This window comes from Triturus cristatus, chromosome 11 (assembly GCF_964204655.1).
Source record: "Triturus cristatus chromosome 11, aTriCri1.1, whole genome shotgun sequence".
Lineage (NCBI taxonomy): Eukaryota > Metazoa > Chordata > Amphibia > Caudata > Salamandridae > Triturus > Triturus cristatus.
The window spans coordinates 401,514,255-401,533,192 of NC_140594.1; the positions used below are offsets into that span (position 1 = coordinate 401,514,255).

Here is an 18,938-nt window from a genome sequence, read left to right on the forward strand (position 1 = left end):
CAAATAACCCCCTCCCACTCCTTGGCCTAACAATGTGCCAGGTACCAACAGTGGCGAGCAGATGCTGAACATACAGTGTAAACCACAGCCTCAACATCCCTTCCTCTCCCAATGTCACCCGCCTCCCTGTGCCCTAGGAATGAAACCTATTTGTGCAAGTACCTCCAATCTCACCAGGGTCCGTGCAACTCCGAGTGTAAATGGAGTGTCAGGACTGTGCATGTTCTGGCCTGGCTCGGTAGTTTTTACGCTAGAACGGAGATGCATGTGGGAGATCTCAAAGCTGTTTGCTACAACCACATTCGTATAATGTAGGTTAATGTAGGTTTGCACAATGGCCACTGATGCTATAACCAATCACTATCTGAGGCCATGGAAGGAAGGGCTACTCCTAGCTTAGTCTCCAGGGCAACAGTTCAGGTCAATGAAGACAGAGTAAGACTTCTTGATGAAATATGCTGTAGCCCAGTCCTTACTTAGAAGCTGCTGAAAAGATGGCCTTCACCTTTTTAAAACATGGGTGCTATTCAGGCATGTGTCCTGCATTTGCACTTATTATCAGTTCTTTTAATAAAGTAGGGAAATTAGCTATATGCGTTAGTCTACTTGCAATATTTCACAGAGCTGAGTTTTCTGAATCTGGGTACCCATTACTGCTCTGGGATTCTCACCAACCAGAGTCAGTGGACGTTAGCATGGCCATCTGAATTTTGAGACAGACAACTGGCCATAATACATCTTTTGTATGTAAGCCTGTAAAAAATCTGATTCATGCTATCTATTTCAGAGTAGACTTTGAACTTTGTTCCTCTCCTCACTTAAAGTAATTTTCAGTTCTGTGATTGGTAAATGGTTATATGAATCTCTTTTCTGTGGTGTCATTCAGTGAATTATCTACTGGTGGCTGTCCGGACCCAGGCAGCACCATATGGTCTTGTGTTTGCAGGAAAAGCCCCTTAACATGCCAGTGTAATCAACATCTTGTTTGTCCCCAAACAAATCCCAAAGTAAACTGATGAGGAAGCAAAGCGAAATCATGAAGGACTGCAGGAAATGTTTCGGTCCATGCACCTGTAAATGAGTGACTTCAAAGAGGACCTACAAAATCTGAGGAGCCAATCAAAACGAACTGGAAAGGAGAGCACAAGCAGAACAAATGCAGGCCATGTACTGAATGCACCATATATCCCCTTTAATCCACCGAGGGTTTAATATGTGAACTCTTTTCAAAGAAGGTCATAACTTGCTTCTCTCTCCACTACGCCATGGATAGAAAATGTACTTTTGTAAGTGGGTGGGGAGTTCAGCTCTGCACAGCACTTATCCACATTACACATTCAAAGGATGAGCTGAGCAAAAAACATAAAGAACAGTAGCATATGAGTCTGTCCACACCTAAATACTGCATTCCCTGTATAGGCACACAACTGTGTTAGGCATCCTGAGAGTGTTCACTGCTGCCTTGATGTTCGGTATTGTCCCTTCCTTCTACACCTGCAGAATGACGTTTTCCTCATGAGAGCTGTATCTCTGTGCCAGAACCGACCAGAGCACTCTGCTGGCTTCATTACTTGGAGGTGGCTCTCCTAGCTGTCTGCCACATGTGCAATGCCGTTCACCGCGCCATTGGTGCAGTTTCCAGATTAACTGCCAGGTCTGTGCAAAACTGTGAAGTACTGCTGTCAGTTTGCTGAGCATCCCAATTCTCTGAAGGGTTTAGGGTTTTCTTATTGTGAGGTATCTCCCATTCTATGAGTCTGGTCTGAGTCAGAGCCAAGGATGATCCAGGTCCAGTGTTGAGTTGTCTCGACGCCTTGAGAAGGTACATATTCAGTCTTCGTCTTCACCTCCCTCCTTGAAGATCTCTCGAAGTTTCTAGAGGAACACAATGGTTTCTGTTAGTTACAGGATGCCAATATGTATGACACATCAAAATGAATTACAGCTGGTATATATCACCTCTGTAGAACTCTTACTACAAATGTTCTGTATGGGGGCTTTTGGCAGAGATATAACTGGAAGACGAAAGGAGGTATTTGCTACCACTGCAGGTTAGGTTGTCAGCTGTGAAGAAAAGTACCAAAATTTCTCTTCCTAGCTTCGTCCTAGCCCGTGTGTTACAGGACCATGCACTTCCATCAGCTGGTGTCTCACGTCTCCTTTAATGCAAAATTCTGCGCACTATTAGTTTATATGAATATGAAATAACCTTCTTTTGAGTACTTGCTGTGCTTCTTGTAATGCTTGCTTTAAATGTATGTTAGACTGGAGGGCTTACCAATGTGTGTTGATTTTCGGACACTGGCCACCACACAATTTCTATAGCTGACTCACACTAGGCCTGTGCTGGTTGCCAGGCAAACAAGCAGGTGTGCACCTGCCATTTCTACTCTGAAGCCAACAGGGTGCTTTCATTAGATACTTAGACAGTGAATCACAGAGGCAAGGAGCTCAGTAATGAGGGAGCTGAGAGGCAGCACTAGTTTGTTACAGGCTGCCAAAGCTCAGTTGACACCAGCAGGATCCAATATTATGTATAAGTGTGTTCCTATTAGTCAAAAGGTGCAAAGGCTTTAATTGTTTCATGGGATAAATACTTCCCCCATTGAATGCAGCCTTTACAATCTGTCTAGTGTTTACCACTGTGATTTTCCAAATTCCCGAAAACAAAAATGCACATTTACGCCACCATACAGTGTTATTGGAAACTGTAATTACAACCCCTGTCTATGTACATTTTCATTTCTCTTAGGGATCAGTCCCTGCATTTGGTGTTTGCGTGACTTTTGAACAAACCACAAAAAATTTTAGACAGCATTTTTGAGAGGCTCTATCAGTTTAGTGGGAACATTTATAAACAACAGCAAAACACCCACAATCATTTGCAAGAAGGAAAAAAGCACGACAGGGTATCTTTCTCTGAGCAGGAGAAGACACTTACCTGGTGGCTGAAGAAGCTGAGCTGGTGAATGCGTTGACTTAGCAGCATGCTCGACTCATGCATGTCAAGACGTGCATGCTCCACCGTGGACTCATGTGGCATCTGCGGAAGTAGAAGAAAAAAGAGGAGCTAAAATTAAATTGCACTTTTTCTACACTTTCCCTTATATTCCCAAAATACTGTTAGAATTGCATACTAGGTAGACCCTTGCAACAGTACAGTCACATCTTGAATCATCCGTCTTTTAGTATCTGCTAGGGCCCACCATTAGTATTTATTAGCTGAAGTAAAAATTATACTCTCAATGTACTATTTTCACAAGTTTAGGATTGTGGCCGAATGGATTTTTAAAATCTGTAGTGTATGAAATATTAGAAAAGGGTTCAATGTGTCAGCAAGCTTGGCGAGAGGCACGGAGAGACAGAAAAGGGATAGGGCCTGACAATGGGAGCTAGCAACGTTAAGCTGACTATCAATCAGAAATTAGATAAAGCCATCTGAATGGAAACTGTTTCTTACTCTGTAAGCATATGTTCATAACATGTAGCCACTCACAGGCATGAAGTATTCTGGAAAGTAAGACCCTCCATTAATGCTTTTACTATTGGTATCCTAAAAAAGGAAGAATAATTCCTGTTTTGCATGTAGGCCGCAAAGACAGATTGGTGTAACTGTATGCAAGTGTAGGAGAGTCCTGATTACTGTAGATGCAAGAGGAAGCAGTTGATGTATTGGATGTTGGGTTGTAGAGGGTCCATGTTCTTGGAAATGCAACAGTGGACCCCAGGTGCCAGATAGATAGAGTTTTCTGGGATCTGGTTGTCTCATCTGGCCTTAGCTCTGCATAGGAATGTCCGGCTTGATTGGGAGCGTCTTGTGGGGGCTGATGGACATCTTGAGAAGCATTGATTACCAAGGTAGTATAGCCTAACGTGGGGGCCACGTGTGAGGGATGTTTTGCCTCAACTTCCTTATCATGTACAGGAGTGAGAGAGGAGGAAAGGTGTAGGCAAAGATCCCTGACCAGTTCATCCGTATGGCACTGCCCATGCACTGTGGGTGTGCATGTTGTGGCTGATAGCCCACTGCCCACTGTTCTGCCCCAGTGTTGACAGCAGGAGAGAGTGTGTGTGCCAACCTGCTTCTGTTGGTAATACATGGCAGTCATGTCTTTTTTGCATCTCTTCCTCATAAGGCAAATATGTTCCCTGCTGACGATGAGTGTGCGGGAAAGATTGTTGGGAGGATTTTTGAAAAGGCAGTAGCTTTGGAAAACCACAGCTGAAATCCACTGATCTGAAGTGATTTCCTCCCCGCATGAGAGGAAATCTTGTAGTCTCCCCCCACAGGTGACTTGTGATTGTGGGCAGATGGATAAGTCATTGCTTATAGGTGGAGGTCCCTACACTGGAGCTGCCTCTACCCTTGTCCTTGATCCTGTAATCACACTTTCCTGTCTGCTGGTGAAAGGACTGCTGCTGTCCTTGGAAGGACTGTGGATAATCAGGAGAAGTGGGCTTGGCTCCTCCCCAGGGCTGTTGTTTCTGAAAGGAGCCCCTAGCAGATGGTGTTTGTGTTTGTAGGGTATGTATAGATTTCATGACCTCAGTGTCCTTCTTGATGTTTCCCAGGATCTCATCAACCTGAAGCCCAAAGTGGTGTTCCCCACTAAATGGGAGATTGAGGAGATAGTGCTGGACCTTTGATTTTAAACCTTAGATGCAAAGCCAGCACTGAAACTGAGAAGGAGGCTAGTGTTAATTCATTGAGAGGCTGCATCTGTGGCATCCAGAAAACAACAAATGTTGGTGATGGTGTTGGAGATGGTCATGCCTCTGGACACTATTTACTCCACCTGCCTCCTAAATTTATCATTAAGGTGCTTTACAGGCTCCTGCATCCCTTCACACTTGTACCTAGGACTTATCATATCTGGAGAGGAGCCCGACAGCGGTGACTATAACTGCTGTAATGGCCCCCCTCTTGCTAGCTGCTTCTAGTCTCTTGCTCTCCATGTCAGGTGGTGTGGCATCACTTTGAGCTTGATGTACATAGGGTCACTGAGTGAGAGTTTATACTTCTCCACCCTGGTTGTTACAGGTTGGACTCCTTAAAGGCCTCCAGGGTGCATTTAAGCATGTCATTTGGCATTGGTAGGACTGCACTGTCCTCTGAGTTGGAGAGTTTCTCTACAAAGAAGTCCTCTTCCTTGTGGAGGACATGCATGTCCACCTTATTGAAGGCTGCAGATCGTTACATGACTTCATTGTTGGCTGTAGTATTGTTGGGAGGGGATTACCTGAGGTGGTAGAGGGTAGAAGTGGAGGTAAAGGTGGAGAAGTTGGTGATGAAGAAAGAGGTGGAACAAATGGGAGTGGGCCAGTGCCCCTGTCTCTATGCCTCTACAGTGCCGGTTATGTGGGAAGGCCTCCTTTTGCTAGGCAGAGTCTCTGCTGGCTTCAGCAGAAGCAGCTTCCCCAGTATTTTCCTGGCGATGGGATGAATGAAGAGGCGCTTCTGCCTGGTGTCAAGCTGCTCTTGAAGCATCTGCAGGATGGTCCACTTTAATTCGTCTAATATGGCTGATGACTGTGCTTTCAGCATCATCGAGATCTTTGCCATTGACAAGATTTTGGCCACTGACGAGGGCTTTGGTGGTGCCTTAGGTGGCAGCTTCAGGTGCAGGTGAGTCTGTTCAGCACCGTTGGACAGAATAGCGCTCAATGACTGAATAGGGTTGATGCTGGTGGGCAAATCCTACTTCAGTTCTGTAGAATATTTGTGGTGCTGCCTGGAGCCTGAAGACGGCAGATGCCTGTGAAACAGGTAGTCTCTTGTGTGTAGGCCTCAACACCCGACCATCCCGGAAGTGGTGCTCTAACCTGGCATGATACCTCATGTGAGGCCTTGAGTGAGCATCAGAGCTGAGTAGCATAGTTATGACCCTGGGCTTGGTCTCAGTTTGAGGGCTGTTGGTCTTCCATGCCAGCTTAATGTTCTCTCCCTCCTCATGTTCAGAGGTGCTTGAGAAGACTGACTCCAGACTAGGTGTGGCTTGGGCAATGGAGATTCCCGGGAGGTTGGCTTCTTCTTCATTGGTGCCAATGGGATCCTGTTAGTTGGAGATATTGGGGGCCTTGGACTACCTTAAGATATTTTTGGACTGAAGGTAAGACTCTCAGAAGGCACTGCTGTGGTCCAGAGAACGGCACACATTGCAGATTTTGCGATGGTCCGAATTTGGGTACTTGGCGTAGCACTGGGGGCAGTTTTGGAAGAGCATCCGTTCCATCACCACCTTCCAATCCGAGCTCTCTGGTGTCAAAACTCAATGAGTGCATGTGGTCCTCAGATGGGAAGGGCCACGGTATGTCAGGCCTGGAGCACTGTCATTCGTTCTTGGAGAGTACCCATCTAGTAAAGTTATGGAGGCTGTTGAACATGAACTGGTTCTTCTGAATTGTTGGTGTCGAATTCTAACCTGGTGGCCCTGACAAAATGTGCAAAACACACTGAAGCCATCTCAGTGCATGTTCAAACCCAATGGTTGGAAAATCAATCTAACATGGAAACTGTGCCCACTAAGGGAAGAGTCACAACACATCCCATGACTCAAAAGATTTCTTTAAAAAATAAAACAGCTTACGAATGTCCAAACCCAACACTAGATGGTAGGAGAAAGCAGAGCATGTGCATTTAAAGACACACATGCAATGAACATTATATAACATCTGAGAACAATTCAGTTTGGTCATGAGAGCCCACATCCTGGGTGTTTGACAGAGTGCCAGGTTCTGCAGTTACTCGAAATCCTCAGTGGTCCTCAGTGATTTGAACTACTGAGCGTTCACCTCGATTCCCTGCCCCTTGACCTTGGGCTATAACCTTGCAGTCCCCTAATGCTACTTATTTCAGTCCTTCATTAATCCAAGTTGCCTTAGAATCACCCTGCAACTCCCTAAGCCCCTCATGGTTTACCACTGCTGAGGAGGCCAGCTTTTATGTACAATTATTCTTGCTCCTAGTAGCCATCCTTTGCTAAAATGTTCAGAATATTGAATCCAAACAAAGGGCCCCAGTGGTGTGGGCTTCTGGCCAGCACACCCGAGGGCTCCAGACCATCAACCTTTCCTTTCCCCTGAGGATGCACATCAGGGAATGCAGTAGGGTACAGTGTGACCTAACACTCAAAGAGTGCCTGATGCAGTAGAAGGTGATTTCCGAGCACGTGGCTTCTATTATTAAATTTGAACACAGCTCCTTAGGTGACATTGTAGAGGATCAGCAAAAAGCTATAGGCAGAGCCAGAAGAAAACGGACCCATAACTGTGTGCAGAAACCTAAATAAATATTCTTTTGGCAGGTGAGCAACATTGAGGCTCTCTCCTGTAGTATTACACTGTGGATGATAACACCAGCTTCAAAACCCCATTGGAGCTAGTTAAATCGTTTGTTGTTATCTGCAGTGACAGTTTTACTTAATTCCAGAGCCCTTACTCCATCCTCCTTTAAAATTGGAAGTGAGCATGACTAATTTCACAGCTATTTACTGCAGTCCTTTTAAATTATTAAGGCCTGGCAGCAGAGAATGACAAAAGTTGAAAACAAGGATACCCAGCTAATTATGAAGGGAATTTGACTTGCAAGATTTGTGCTTGAAGTTGGTGCATGAAATGTAGCCTTATGCATAGGGTGCTCACGTCACTGAGTGAGGCAGAAGACAGGGAGGACTCTGCAATGAAATTATTATCAAACTGCTGCAGCAACAATAATACAAAAAATCCTATTTAAAAGAGACAGAGGTTACTTGTGTTATTCTATCTAAGACTGTGTTAAGCCTCTATAGCCCTTCCATCATGCTACCCACAATTGACCTCATTCAGCATACCATACCGTTTAACTACCGGCAACCTGGTCAGCCTCCTTTACCATCAACTACACAGCCACACTGTCCGTGTATGTGTTCCATGTGGTCTCAATGGAGCAACTTGCTCCCCTGCAAGTCATTAACTCTCCTGGCCTTGTATTAGCACAGTTGAGACATTTCTTTCCATCTACCAGGATAGTTATGAATAGGCCTAATTGAAGGAAAAACACTCTGGCTCAAACTCTACCTCATCTTTATTTGTTTCTAAAAAAGGTGGGCCGACACCAACCTCCAGTGCTTAATCTCAAGGAACAAGAAGTCAATTCACAGCTCAGGTTTTTTCTAAAAAACAGTTGCTTCTTCAGAGGGATTTAGGACCTCATTTAGAGGTGGCTTGTAAGAAGGGTGCTGCTTATTTAGTGCAAAGAAATTGTGTAGTTTTCATACAGTGTAGCCAAAGCCAGGTCTGCGATTGAGAAAACTGTTGCAAAGCCATATGCTGGCGTATATGGTATCTGAGTGGCTGCTCTACATTTGACCACCTTTCCACTGCCAATCATACCTTAATTATTTCCAGTCCAGGAATGTCATGCAAACAATGAAAGAAAACGTCCATAAATGTCCCACATCTGTTGGGGTCCATTCATAACATAGTTTGTGAAGTTGTATCCCTGTTTGGAGTTCTATGTTCAGAAATGATATAAGTGCTAAAAAAGCCACCTTGGCATAGTGACCTGTCATCATTATATTTTGTTCCGCAGAAGTGAAACCTGCAATGAATGCTGGCGGCTCCTCTAGGAAAAAAGGTCACCAGCCAGAATGTAAACTTGGAGGGCTCACCGTGGCCATGGTGGTGAAAGCATTGCCTCCGCTGCCCCAGTCGCTGGACAGGTTGTCATTCATACTTGAATTTACCCACTTTTTTACCACAGCACTGATTCAGCTCTTGGGTTCCGTCTTACCACCCAATCTATAGTCTTCATAAAAAAGGTGCGTATAACTGTCTTCACATCTATTCACACTGTTGCTTAATTTTTATAGTAGTTGTCTTAATGAAAATATCTGTGCTTGGCTCCCAAGGCATGTATCAACAAGTCATTGTACATACCAGCACTGGAGGCGCCCTGAACAGATAGCTGAATGGATAGTACAGAAGGTTGATGAAGGAGGCAGCATACAAGTCGGCATAGCGCATCAACTGACTGGCGAAAAGTGTCTGCCGCGAACCACAGCGGAAGAGGCTGCCCATCTTTCCATAGCACATGTCCATCTCATGGGTGACTCTCTGTAGAAAGGAGGCAGGGTGAAGTCAGTACAAGTGAGAATCAAAAGTTATAGGTTTTTTTAGTTTTATAATGATAAATACTTCAGGCCTATAGGCCCATAGGAATGAATGGGAAATTGCATGCGCAATTTGCGAGTACCAATATGTACTTGCAAATTCCGCTTGCAATTTCAAGGGTGCAAAGGTGTCAAAATGACACCCTGTTGCACCCCTGAAATTGTATTGTGCACCCAGGTTGCACACACACGTGCCCCAAGGGCATGTGTGTGTGTAACCTGAAACCTTGAGAAATGCACTTAAGTGCATTTTTCCAGGTTTTTGCAAAATACAGACTAGAGTAATTTCTCTGTATTTTGCGGCCCCAAATAGCGAATTCGCTATTTCTAAGGGGTACATGCATTGCATTTAAGGAATCGCAATTTAAGAAATCACTATGAATTGCGATTTCTTAAATTGCGAATGCCTAACACTTTAATGCATCGCAAAAGGCCTTTCTGCGGGCGCAAACGGCTGATTTTTACGAATCGCACCGTTTGCGCGCGCAATAAACGTTGATGCATGTGCCTGATTATGATTCAAATTGATGTCAAACGTACAAACACATCCTCCATTCCTTATCAACCATCATCATTCTTTTTACTGTGTACAGAATGATTATACCAACTAGATTTTCACCAGGGAGGAGAAAGGGTGGGTGATGTAAATCTGGAAGAGCTTCAAGCTGCAGAACTACTGCTACAGCAAATTAGGTAGGTTCTTTCACAGTGTGAAACTATTTTATATTCATCTGCTGTACATTAGTTAAATAATAATTTGCCCCTATAGAGGAGGCTATGAAGAATAGTACAGCTAAACATATGTATTAAGAATAGTCAACCTACTCTAGTCTCATTGTGAACATATGCCTCCAGATTAGTGTTTAGCGAATGTATATTTGCTCAAACAGTTGCAGCGGAGAGAATGTGAAACATTTCCAATTAAAGTTTGTTTTTACCTTGTTGAATGTACCTTAGGTTTTACTTGAAGAGTTTTGTTAACTAATAACAGAGTTAGCCATGGTCAGACTGGTAACCAAAATCCTCCCTGGCAAAACCATTCAAACCAACCCCACATGCCAGGAAGCCTTGACTGGAGGTGAGCCGTGGGGGCATGTTTGGGCCATGGCAGCTCATGCTACTTTGAAAGCAGCCCCTTGGTCTGCAGCCTTCGAGGAAAATGCCAGTGGGGCAGTGGCCTGATGAACCTGGTGTCTGCATAGTTTGCACAAGTCATTTTAATTGTAATTGGGGAATCCAAGCCGCTCAAAGTTTCAGGACACTGGCTGTCCTGTGCATTGGCACCTCCTGGCTCTGGAGTTGGCAAGGAGTTATTGACACATGCATGAGGAGAAGGCTGTGGCTCCCCCAACAGGTCACAGTTACTGATCAGCGTGCTATGAGTACTTTAAAACTGGGTAGTTTCGAACACAAATTTGCTCTCAAACTTTGCTTTATATTCTCTGCTGTTGAAGCCACCCAAGGTATCAGCGCACTCACTGGACAAGGAGACACCTAACATGACCGGAGTACCATAGTTGCATGATGGGTCAAAAAGTGTCAAGGTTCATCACGATCAGGCCAAAACAATAAAGGGTACCCAAAGTGAAACTGGCCACCCTACTCTTCCTCTCAAGCTTGGAAAACGATCAGTTAGGCAGACTTACTAAAGGTCATAAATAGATGCGAGTGACACCTCAATATCAGGCTCCTGACCCCTCCCTCCCCTCCCTATATATCATATGCTGGACACACCTCATTAGACTCATTGCAAGTTTAAAGAGTGGGTGCAATCTTTTTTGCCTTTGGCACATCCTCAGCCATCTTGTGATTCTTTTGGTTCACCTTTTGGTACAAGTCATTTGGGCTACAGATCACCTGGGAAAATGTTCATCTCAAGTGAGTCACCCATGCAGGCTATGTTAGCTGCCTTGGATATTCTTCCTTGCAATTACGGCAGCTCACCTCCAATTGACAGTGCGGCTCACTGTCAGTTTTAGTAAATTCACCTGGTCTTAGGCTTACTTCAGGCCTCATGGAGAACACCCAATGGCAGTTTCTTCATGAAGTACAAATGACAACAAGGTAATTGCTCTAAGGTTCTAGAGCATCTGCTGGGGGCAATGGCAGAAAACCAGTCAGAGGATAAATGTCTGCAAAATTCAGCTCCCCAGTTTATCAGAGACAGGAACATTTTGCAGGCCTTTTTTTAAGGGTTTGAAATCTGAAGGAAGTGGGAGTAGAAAATAGACAGTGGAATGAAGATTGAGATGGTGGAAACCTGTGCAACTATGGAACAAGTGGAGTGGAAGAGGGTGATTTGGGCATTTTGATCTTTAACTGTTTTGGAAGAGTTCAGAAATATCTTTAGGTCAGTGGACCTTGATGAGTACTCTTAGCTGTATTATGGGAAACGGTCAAACCAGGAGAAGCCTGCATTTACCGTCAGTGGAATGGTGGTGCAAGCCGCATCAAACTCCTATGCGTGGCGGATGATGTTGCAGTCTTCTATCTGTCCCTCACGCTCCTCTTCCACCACTACTGATATTAGGCACAGTCTTCGATGTTGCCAAGGAGAAAGAAGGGAACGTTGTTCCTCAGAAGCCCTTCATCACTCTTGGTGACGTTAATACTTTCAAGGCAGCTTCAAAATTCACATTTCCAAAATGTATAACCTTCAATATCAAACACTGTTTGTCTTTGTATGTGATTTCTCTGCTCAATGGTGTCCCACCATTCTGTACTAGAGGCAATGCTGCTTTTGTTGTATATTTCAGGCATATGCCAACCAAATAATTTTTGTCTCTCATTATTTGGACTGAGTCAAGAGTTATTAAGTTCAGATTTCTATAAAGATTAGTTGAGTGATTTTAAGAAACCTGTATTGTTGAGGTCTATTTGGATAAGGGTATTGCTCCTTCTCCTTCTGCTTCTCTAGAATCCATGACTCTATATTTCGGGGGAAAGCAGTTTGGCAGCATCCCAGCAGTGCATCTTGATCGATGACACCTGCAGGGCAGCAACCTGTAATGTGTCTCGTACCTTCAGAAAACATTGTCTCAGGTGATGCAACTTGGTTAGACCATTTTTGGAAGACCTATTCCTAGTGGTGGCCGCCCGCTGCAAAAGGACAGTGGGGGGGGGGACTGGATGAGGAATTTAAGCAAAAATAATAATTTTTTAAAAGTACCTGTCGCTCCTGCTGATGGCTGCCTCTTGCTTCTCTCTCGGCAGTTAAAGAAAAAACACAGGCATTCCACCCAATCCAGTCGCTTCTCTCATGCTCTGAGAACAGCGCCAAGATTGGTATGATTGGTCTGGTCTGCTGCTCAGGCAGTGCCTGGGAGCCAGTGTTTTTCTCCAACTTGGTTGTGCAACACAGCTTGGTTGGAGAAATAGAAGTGCACATGTCTGTTTGGCCGGTGCACTTATAAGTACCCACCACTCCTCCCTGTCATTTCCTGGTCCAGCCCAGCCCTACACAAGCATGCCTCAGCCAGAGGCAGTCACAGAAAAGTAAAATGATATTGTTTTATTTTTCTGTGACTGACTCTGACCAGTGGGGCGACGCTTCCACTGGTCAGAGCTTACGGAGGATCCACCCCTGCCTATTCTAAACATCGAGACTCTGCAGTCTCTCTGATACTCATCCTTGGGGTCAGCTCGTGAATCAAACGGCCTTCCACCTTCTTTGTTCCTCATCTACAAATAAGTTTCTCCTTGGGCCCCAGAGAAATGGAATGCAGGCCATGATGGTCAACAGACCTTTGAGAAGCAGTACCATGCTTGGCCTCAAACCACCTTTGTAGTGTCTGAGTACTATCTGTAAAATGAAATGATGGCTCCAAGCATGATGAATACCGGAATAAGAGCCGCACCACTGCTATATTTATTAGCCTGGGATTCTTTTCCATTCAATTCCACCTTTCTGACTGGGATTTCATGACAATGGTGTTAGGGCCAAGGCATAGTTTGTGACTGTTTCAACACATATCCATTTTGACAAGACCTTCAAGACACCCACGTCTGCTGCATATCACACTTTTTCAAAAAATTACACCCTGGCTTCTAGCACTAAAGCTTATGGCTAGTTTGGACAGGCTGTGTTGCAAAACATTTGTGACTGCATCATTTAGAAAGTCCAAGGATCCACTTAATTCAGGACTTTTCAAAACTAACTTCCTAGAGCTATGAAAGAAGAGGGGCAGAGGACAAATGCTTTATATATTTTTGTGATGAAATGAGTCAAATAAAAGAGAGGACTAAAATGAGGCCCATACCCGCTAACTATCTGCAACCCACAGGTAAGGAATGAAGAATTACGTGTCTGCCAGATATCTGTCATCATTTAATGTAAACATCATCAATGTTTTGTTCTGATTCTTTGCACTAACTGGGTATTTATGTGTTACAAAGTATATTTTCAAGGTACTATAACTGGCACATGTGGGTCCCCATAACATTTTGTGTAGCGATACAGGTAGACCAAAATTTCTGGTTCCAGCTCGTATCCTTGCAGCACAGTCTGGCAAATGAAGCTGTTCTCACTGGAATGGGGAGTAACTGCATGGACCTACTAATACTGGGTCCTGTTCTATGTAGTTGCAACCCATTCCAGGAAGAAATGCTGACATTGTCTTCCTGCTGACATAGGGTGGAAAGTGTCAGCAGGAGGGCCACTGGGGGTGGAAGGGTTCAGGGGTGATTAGTGGTGTATAGGAGGGGCTAGTTAAGCCATGCTTGGGCCTAATCCAGGAGAAGCATTGTCTGCTTGCCCACGATGTTGCCGGGGTTGGACAGTGGCCAGGCTGTACTCCTGCTCTCTGCTTCTGTCTGTAAAACATGTAACAGGTTCCAGTGTCTGATAATTCTAGGCCAATGGACACTCAGAATTACGGGTGGTAGAATTCTGCCCAGAATTATTGCTTCAGATGAAATTCCGCCACTTGTTAAGGTGGTCTTAGTGGTAATACAGCTAGGCTAGTTAGGCAATGCAATAAAGTTCAAGCCATTTCCGGCTGAGTGCTTGTGCAGGACTTTAACATACAATCTCATTTTATTCCCCTGTATATGGTCATAGGGAAAGTAAAATCCCTATGAAATGAATCTTTTCAGCATAACAAAACATCATTGGTAGGTTCTGGACCCATAAATCTGCTAATTTTACAAACAAAAGCCTGATGAAATTGATTGTGACAAAAAGTGTTGCCGCAATATTTCATCATGATTTAGTCAGCTTTAACTTTAAGCAGTCAGTTAATTCATTGTCAAATTTTTAACACTGATTCGTGTGTTGTGAAATTTTCCAAATCATAAAGCTTTTACCAACAAACATTCCACAATCACTAAGATTGCTTTATCAAGGCAAATCCTGTTGAAATTGATGCAGGTGGACAGATATGTTTGAATCCAAGATAAAGCTTTGTCACTTCAGATGAAGTCTGACTGCAAGTACAAAGGTCTGGTGATGATTATAGGGAAATTCTAAACAATCTCTCCTGTTGCATGATATCTCCGTAATAGGTGATTTGCAGGCTCTGCAAGGCAAGGATAAACCAGCATGTACCCTAGGCTGCACAACCGTGGCATGGTGACCTTTCTTACCTGGATGTGTTTCTGGATAGAGCTGATATCTGGCCTCTCACTGCTTCCGCTGTCCATGTCCCTTGACAGAAGAGAATATGGTAAGCACATGGGTTTATGCTGCAGAGACGTTTGTTCTACCTAATGCTTGACCCAACTCACTCCACCTAAAACAGACCACTTATCCACCTTAGCAAGACACCAGAGCTCATGACGTGCAGGTGACGAGGATAGTTTGCTATTTTTTTATCCCCCATTGTTACTGTATTTACACTCTGAATTGTTGTAAATCAAAAGTGAAATGTACCCACTTCTGTGATATGTGGACCTACATATGCTCCATGCCCATTGAATGTCCTAGCAGTAATTGAGGGAATTGATCATTTTTGCACCACAGAGATAGAAATTGTGGATGAGAGTGCAAAACGAATGTGTGGCAGGGTGCAAGTAAAAACGTACATGAAGTTATGCACCCCTGTAACATACTGTATCGTTGTCTTTGTCCCTGTACTGCCTCCCCTGACTTTCAGGTAGGTCTGTTTTGTAGAACTACCACATGCATACAGCTAAGGTGTAGGGCTGTGGAAACAGGCAACCAGAGAAAAAGGCTTCCACGGGTTCCACCTTGAGCATCCGATCCCAATGCTGCTGCTTGCCAACCTACTGGCCGTGCCAAAATCTCATAAACAAAACATTTAAAGGAGACCATACTGTCTTGAAGAGAAAATGAAAGATGTGTGTTCAGTGTGCAACTCTTTCACCTAACACCATTAACCATATCTCAGCAGGCCCTTTATTAACCCCCTTCTTGTCCTGATTCCCGATATTGAAAATGATGAGTCTTGTTCAACAGTCAAGGAGGTTATACTTACTGGTATAGCTCTGCCAGAAAGATGTCCAGGCTTTTCAGCTCCTCAAACAGTTCTGAAAGAGAGCAAGTAGTTTTATTTTGGTGGCTGTTTGTTGAAACTGCCAAAGAGCTAAGCCATGGACTAATTGCCTGCCATGTGATGATGTACGTAAAGCAATGGGCAATACAATGGATGTTTTGAGATCTTCATGAGGTCACAGCCAAGAGACCATGAGCCTTACGTAAGAGTTAACGCAAGCGCTGCATGGGAGATGGGAGCAAGAGGAGAAATCGCTTAAGTGAGACTTAGAGCCTTGTAAAATATACAAAAGTAAAAAATGAAGTGAGAGGAGTGAAAGCGAAATAACCTGCTAGGATCGCAGAGTGTTGTTCAACCTATAGACAATTGGCATCAGATGCAACTCAGGTATTTCTAAGTAAAATACAGCAGAAAATATAATTTTGGTCTAGTCAATACCTTCTATATGAAGATGAAGTAGGATAGAAAAACTTGTACTGCCACCCTTTATGTACTCCCTAAAATTCACAGGTTTACTAGACCACTTAGGGGAAGACCCATTTAAGGAGGAATAGGATATTCCACACATAATCTAGCTTTCTATATAGACAGTTTTTTTGTCACCTGTAGTCTGTAAACTAGGCTCTTTTGTCAGGATATAAAATATGTTTTGCAATGATTTTAAAGTATTCTTTAGAAAGAAAATATGTTGGGAGTAACAATGGGTGTGGTGACTTTATATTACTCAACAGACCATGATGTTGGACAGCTGGCAATAAGGTATTTTTATATCAGTGGTCAGATAATTACAATAAAGTACAACGTTGTTAAAATATTTTCAATTTTGCCTTACTCACACTTCTTTCTTTTTATGGTGATGTTTCCCCCTTTAATTACAGGGTAGGTTATAGGCTGTAAATTTGTGCCATGCTGCACTGTTTTAACAATGAATTGATGGGAGACCGTGTCTTCAGGTCAGAGAATCACCAGTTTATGAGAAATGTTAATTTATGGATTCATTTTTTACATGATATCATCATAATCTGGCACGGTTCACAGAAGAAACTTTTGGATTTGCGGAAAAGTTAAATACATACAACTTCAAACTAAGGCTAACAACTAACTATAGCCAAGAGTAAATGATGGTTCTTGATTTATTACTGAGCATGAACAATCCTTTTCTGCATGCCTGTATGACCAGGAACTATACAGCAGTATTTTCACCACTATGGGCTGACATGTGCTACCCAAAATCCCTGATCAAAAGTAACCAATTTGGGGAATTGATTTGTGCTACAACAAACTGTTGCAGAGAGCAGATATTTAATGAAAAAACCTAAGATGATGTGCAACAGATTCTTCAGAGAGGTCATGGTAAGACTTTTGGACAGCACCTTGGAAAAGGTAATATACAGATAGAAGGATTTACTAGAAACAAAATAGGCACTGAATAACAAAGATAAGAATTTAGAGAGCTGTGCAGTTTTATTACTCAATACAATACCAGCATTATGGGATCAGGAAATCATTGAATACATTATGGCATTATATTACTGGAGACTCAACTTTAGATTTACTATCTTACCCTGCTATTACATTAAAATATTGACACATATTGGTGCTATAGGTACAATTTGCATTGAATTATATGTCAATCTTTCAGAAATGTGGGCACATAAATACAGCTGAAAGTTCATACTACATTTCACCCACCAAAGAGTACTACTAAATCAACAACAATCATTGAGAAAATTATGGATTTTTGTGCTTGGATCTAATTTTTTTTGCTTTACAACAAAAATAGTTTACGTGGAATTCAGTGTCTAATCAGCCTGTTCCTTCACTGAAGGAAACATATAGCAAGGTATATGGGACAGATAGTTATTGTTTAGTGAATGGGTGCATGATATTCACGTCCTGCTTGAAACCTAGGTTTAATTTCCAGATATTCATAATCATAAATCCTCCTTCATAACTGGCAGTCGTGCTGCAATAGTGAAAATCATGGCACTGCTCTGAGGATTTTCCCATTCCATCAAAAACAAACTGATCATTTTCTCCTGAAGTTTCTTTTTGTACCTTGGCTAAGCAGTGACCACCAATTCTCCTGAGTAGGAGACACAAGAAGGGGTGGGAGACAGAATAAGTACAGATTCTTAATAAGAAGGGTATAGTCAGAGAGGTTAAGTAGAGTGAGAATGGATGTAGAGATACATATGAGGTGGAAACATTTGTAATGTAAAGAGTGTAGTAAGGTAAAGAGATAAAGAGGTAGAAACAGGAAGAGGTAGATAAAGAAATCGATATACTGATAAGAAAGGTTTTAGAGCGCGGTAGAGAGAGTGAGATAGGCATAGCAAGTGAAGAGAGAGGGAGTGAGAGAGGTACACAGAATAGAGTGGTGAGGTAGAGCAAGAGGGAATGTAGAAAGAGAGGTGTAGGAAAGTAGGATCTGCTTTTATGATTACCCCCACTTTTTTGCTTGGTGCTATGCTGTTTCTGACTAGTCTGACAGGAATCCTGCTAATCAGGACCCCAGTCTCTGTGCTTTCGCCCCTAATTTGGTATGGTAAGTACTTGGGTACATCAGAGATTGGACACTGGTGTACCCTTATAAGTCTCTAGTATATGGTACTGAGGTACCCAGGGCATAGGTACACCAGGGATCTCCCATGGGCCGAAGCCTGCCTTATGCCACCTATGCGGGACCACTCAAACTGTAATTACAGCCCTGCCATTGCAGCCTGTGTAGGCTGGAGCTACCACCACTTACTACAGACATAGGTTCCCAAAATCTGAGGTCACTGCACTTAAAACCTATAAGTCACCCCTAAAGCCGGCCTTTCAATCCTGAGCAGGACACCCCTACAACCTTCGGAGTCCATTCTCCCAGTTTGAAAGTGAAAGTGCATCAGCCATTATGATACATGTGCTCCATACAGGAACCTTCCCAGGCCTGTGGACATCCAAGACACCTGAAGGAATCTTCCTTGAAGTGAAGGAGTCACTTCCCTGCATCTGCAGGCACCACAACAAAGCTGACTGGTCTGCTGATCCCAAGCTCCCACGGACTCTGAAAGACTCAGCAACACAGGTGGTGGTTCTTCACATTTCTGGAGGCCTGCCCTGTCCTCTCACCAAGTTTGAAAGTGAAAGTGCATCAGCCATTATGATACATAGAGGGGCCATGTGTCATTACGTGATGAGCATCTATAAATTGGCTGTAACGAACCCTGTTATGTTTGGTATCATACATGATGGAATCATACCCCTGAACCGTAAGTGGTGTGGGAGGTATCATTCCATGCACGGTAAAGCTCCTCTGGGAGGCCCTCAGTGCTCACGGTACCAGTCTTCT

At 43.5% G+C, this 18,938-nt stretch overlaps 1 protein-coding gene across 5 annotated transcripts in view; it reads right to left on the reverse strand.

Annotated features, from left to right (window-relative positions):
* Positions 1-761: 761 nt before the first annotated feature.
* The window catches only part of LOC146784305 (cytosolic purine 5'-nucleotidase-like), a 548,710-nt gene continuing 530,533 nt past the window's right edge, over positions 762-18,938 (reverse strand). For 3 of the 5 annotated variants that reach the window (XM_085635738.1, XM_085635737.1, XM_085635736.1), the window contains exons 14-18: positions 15,584-15,635; positions 14,733-14,793; positions 8,917-9,093; positions 2,942-3,043; positions 762-1,875 (exon numbers count right to left, since the gene is read on the reverse strand). In XM_085635738.1, the coding sequence (XP_085491864.1) occupies positions 1,831-1,875; positions 2,942-3,043; positions 8,917-9,093; positions 14,733-14,793; positions 15,584-15,635 (437 nt within the window). In that variant the 3' untranslated portion in view covers positions 762-1,830. The remainder of the gene's footprint in view (positions 1,876-2,941; positions 3,044-8,916; positions 9,094-14,732; positions 14,794-15,583; positions 15,636-18,938) is intronic. The other 2 variants (XM_085635740.1, XM_085635739.1) reach the window with 1 other exon arrangement.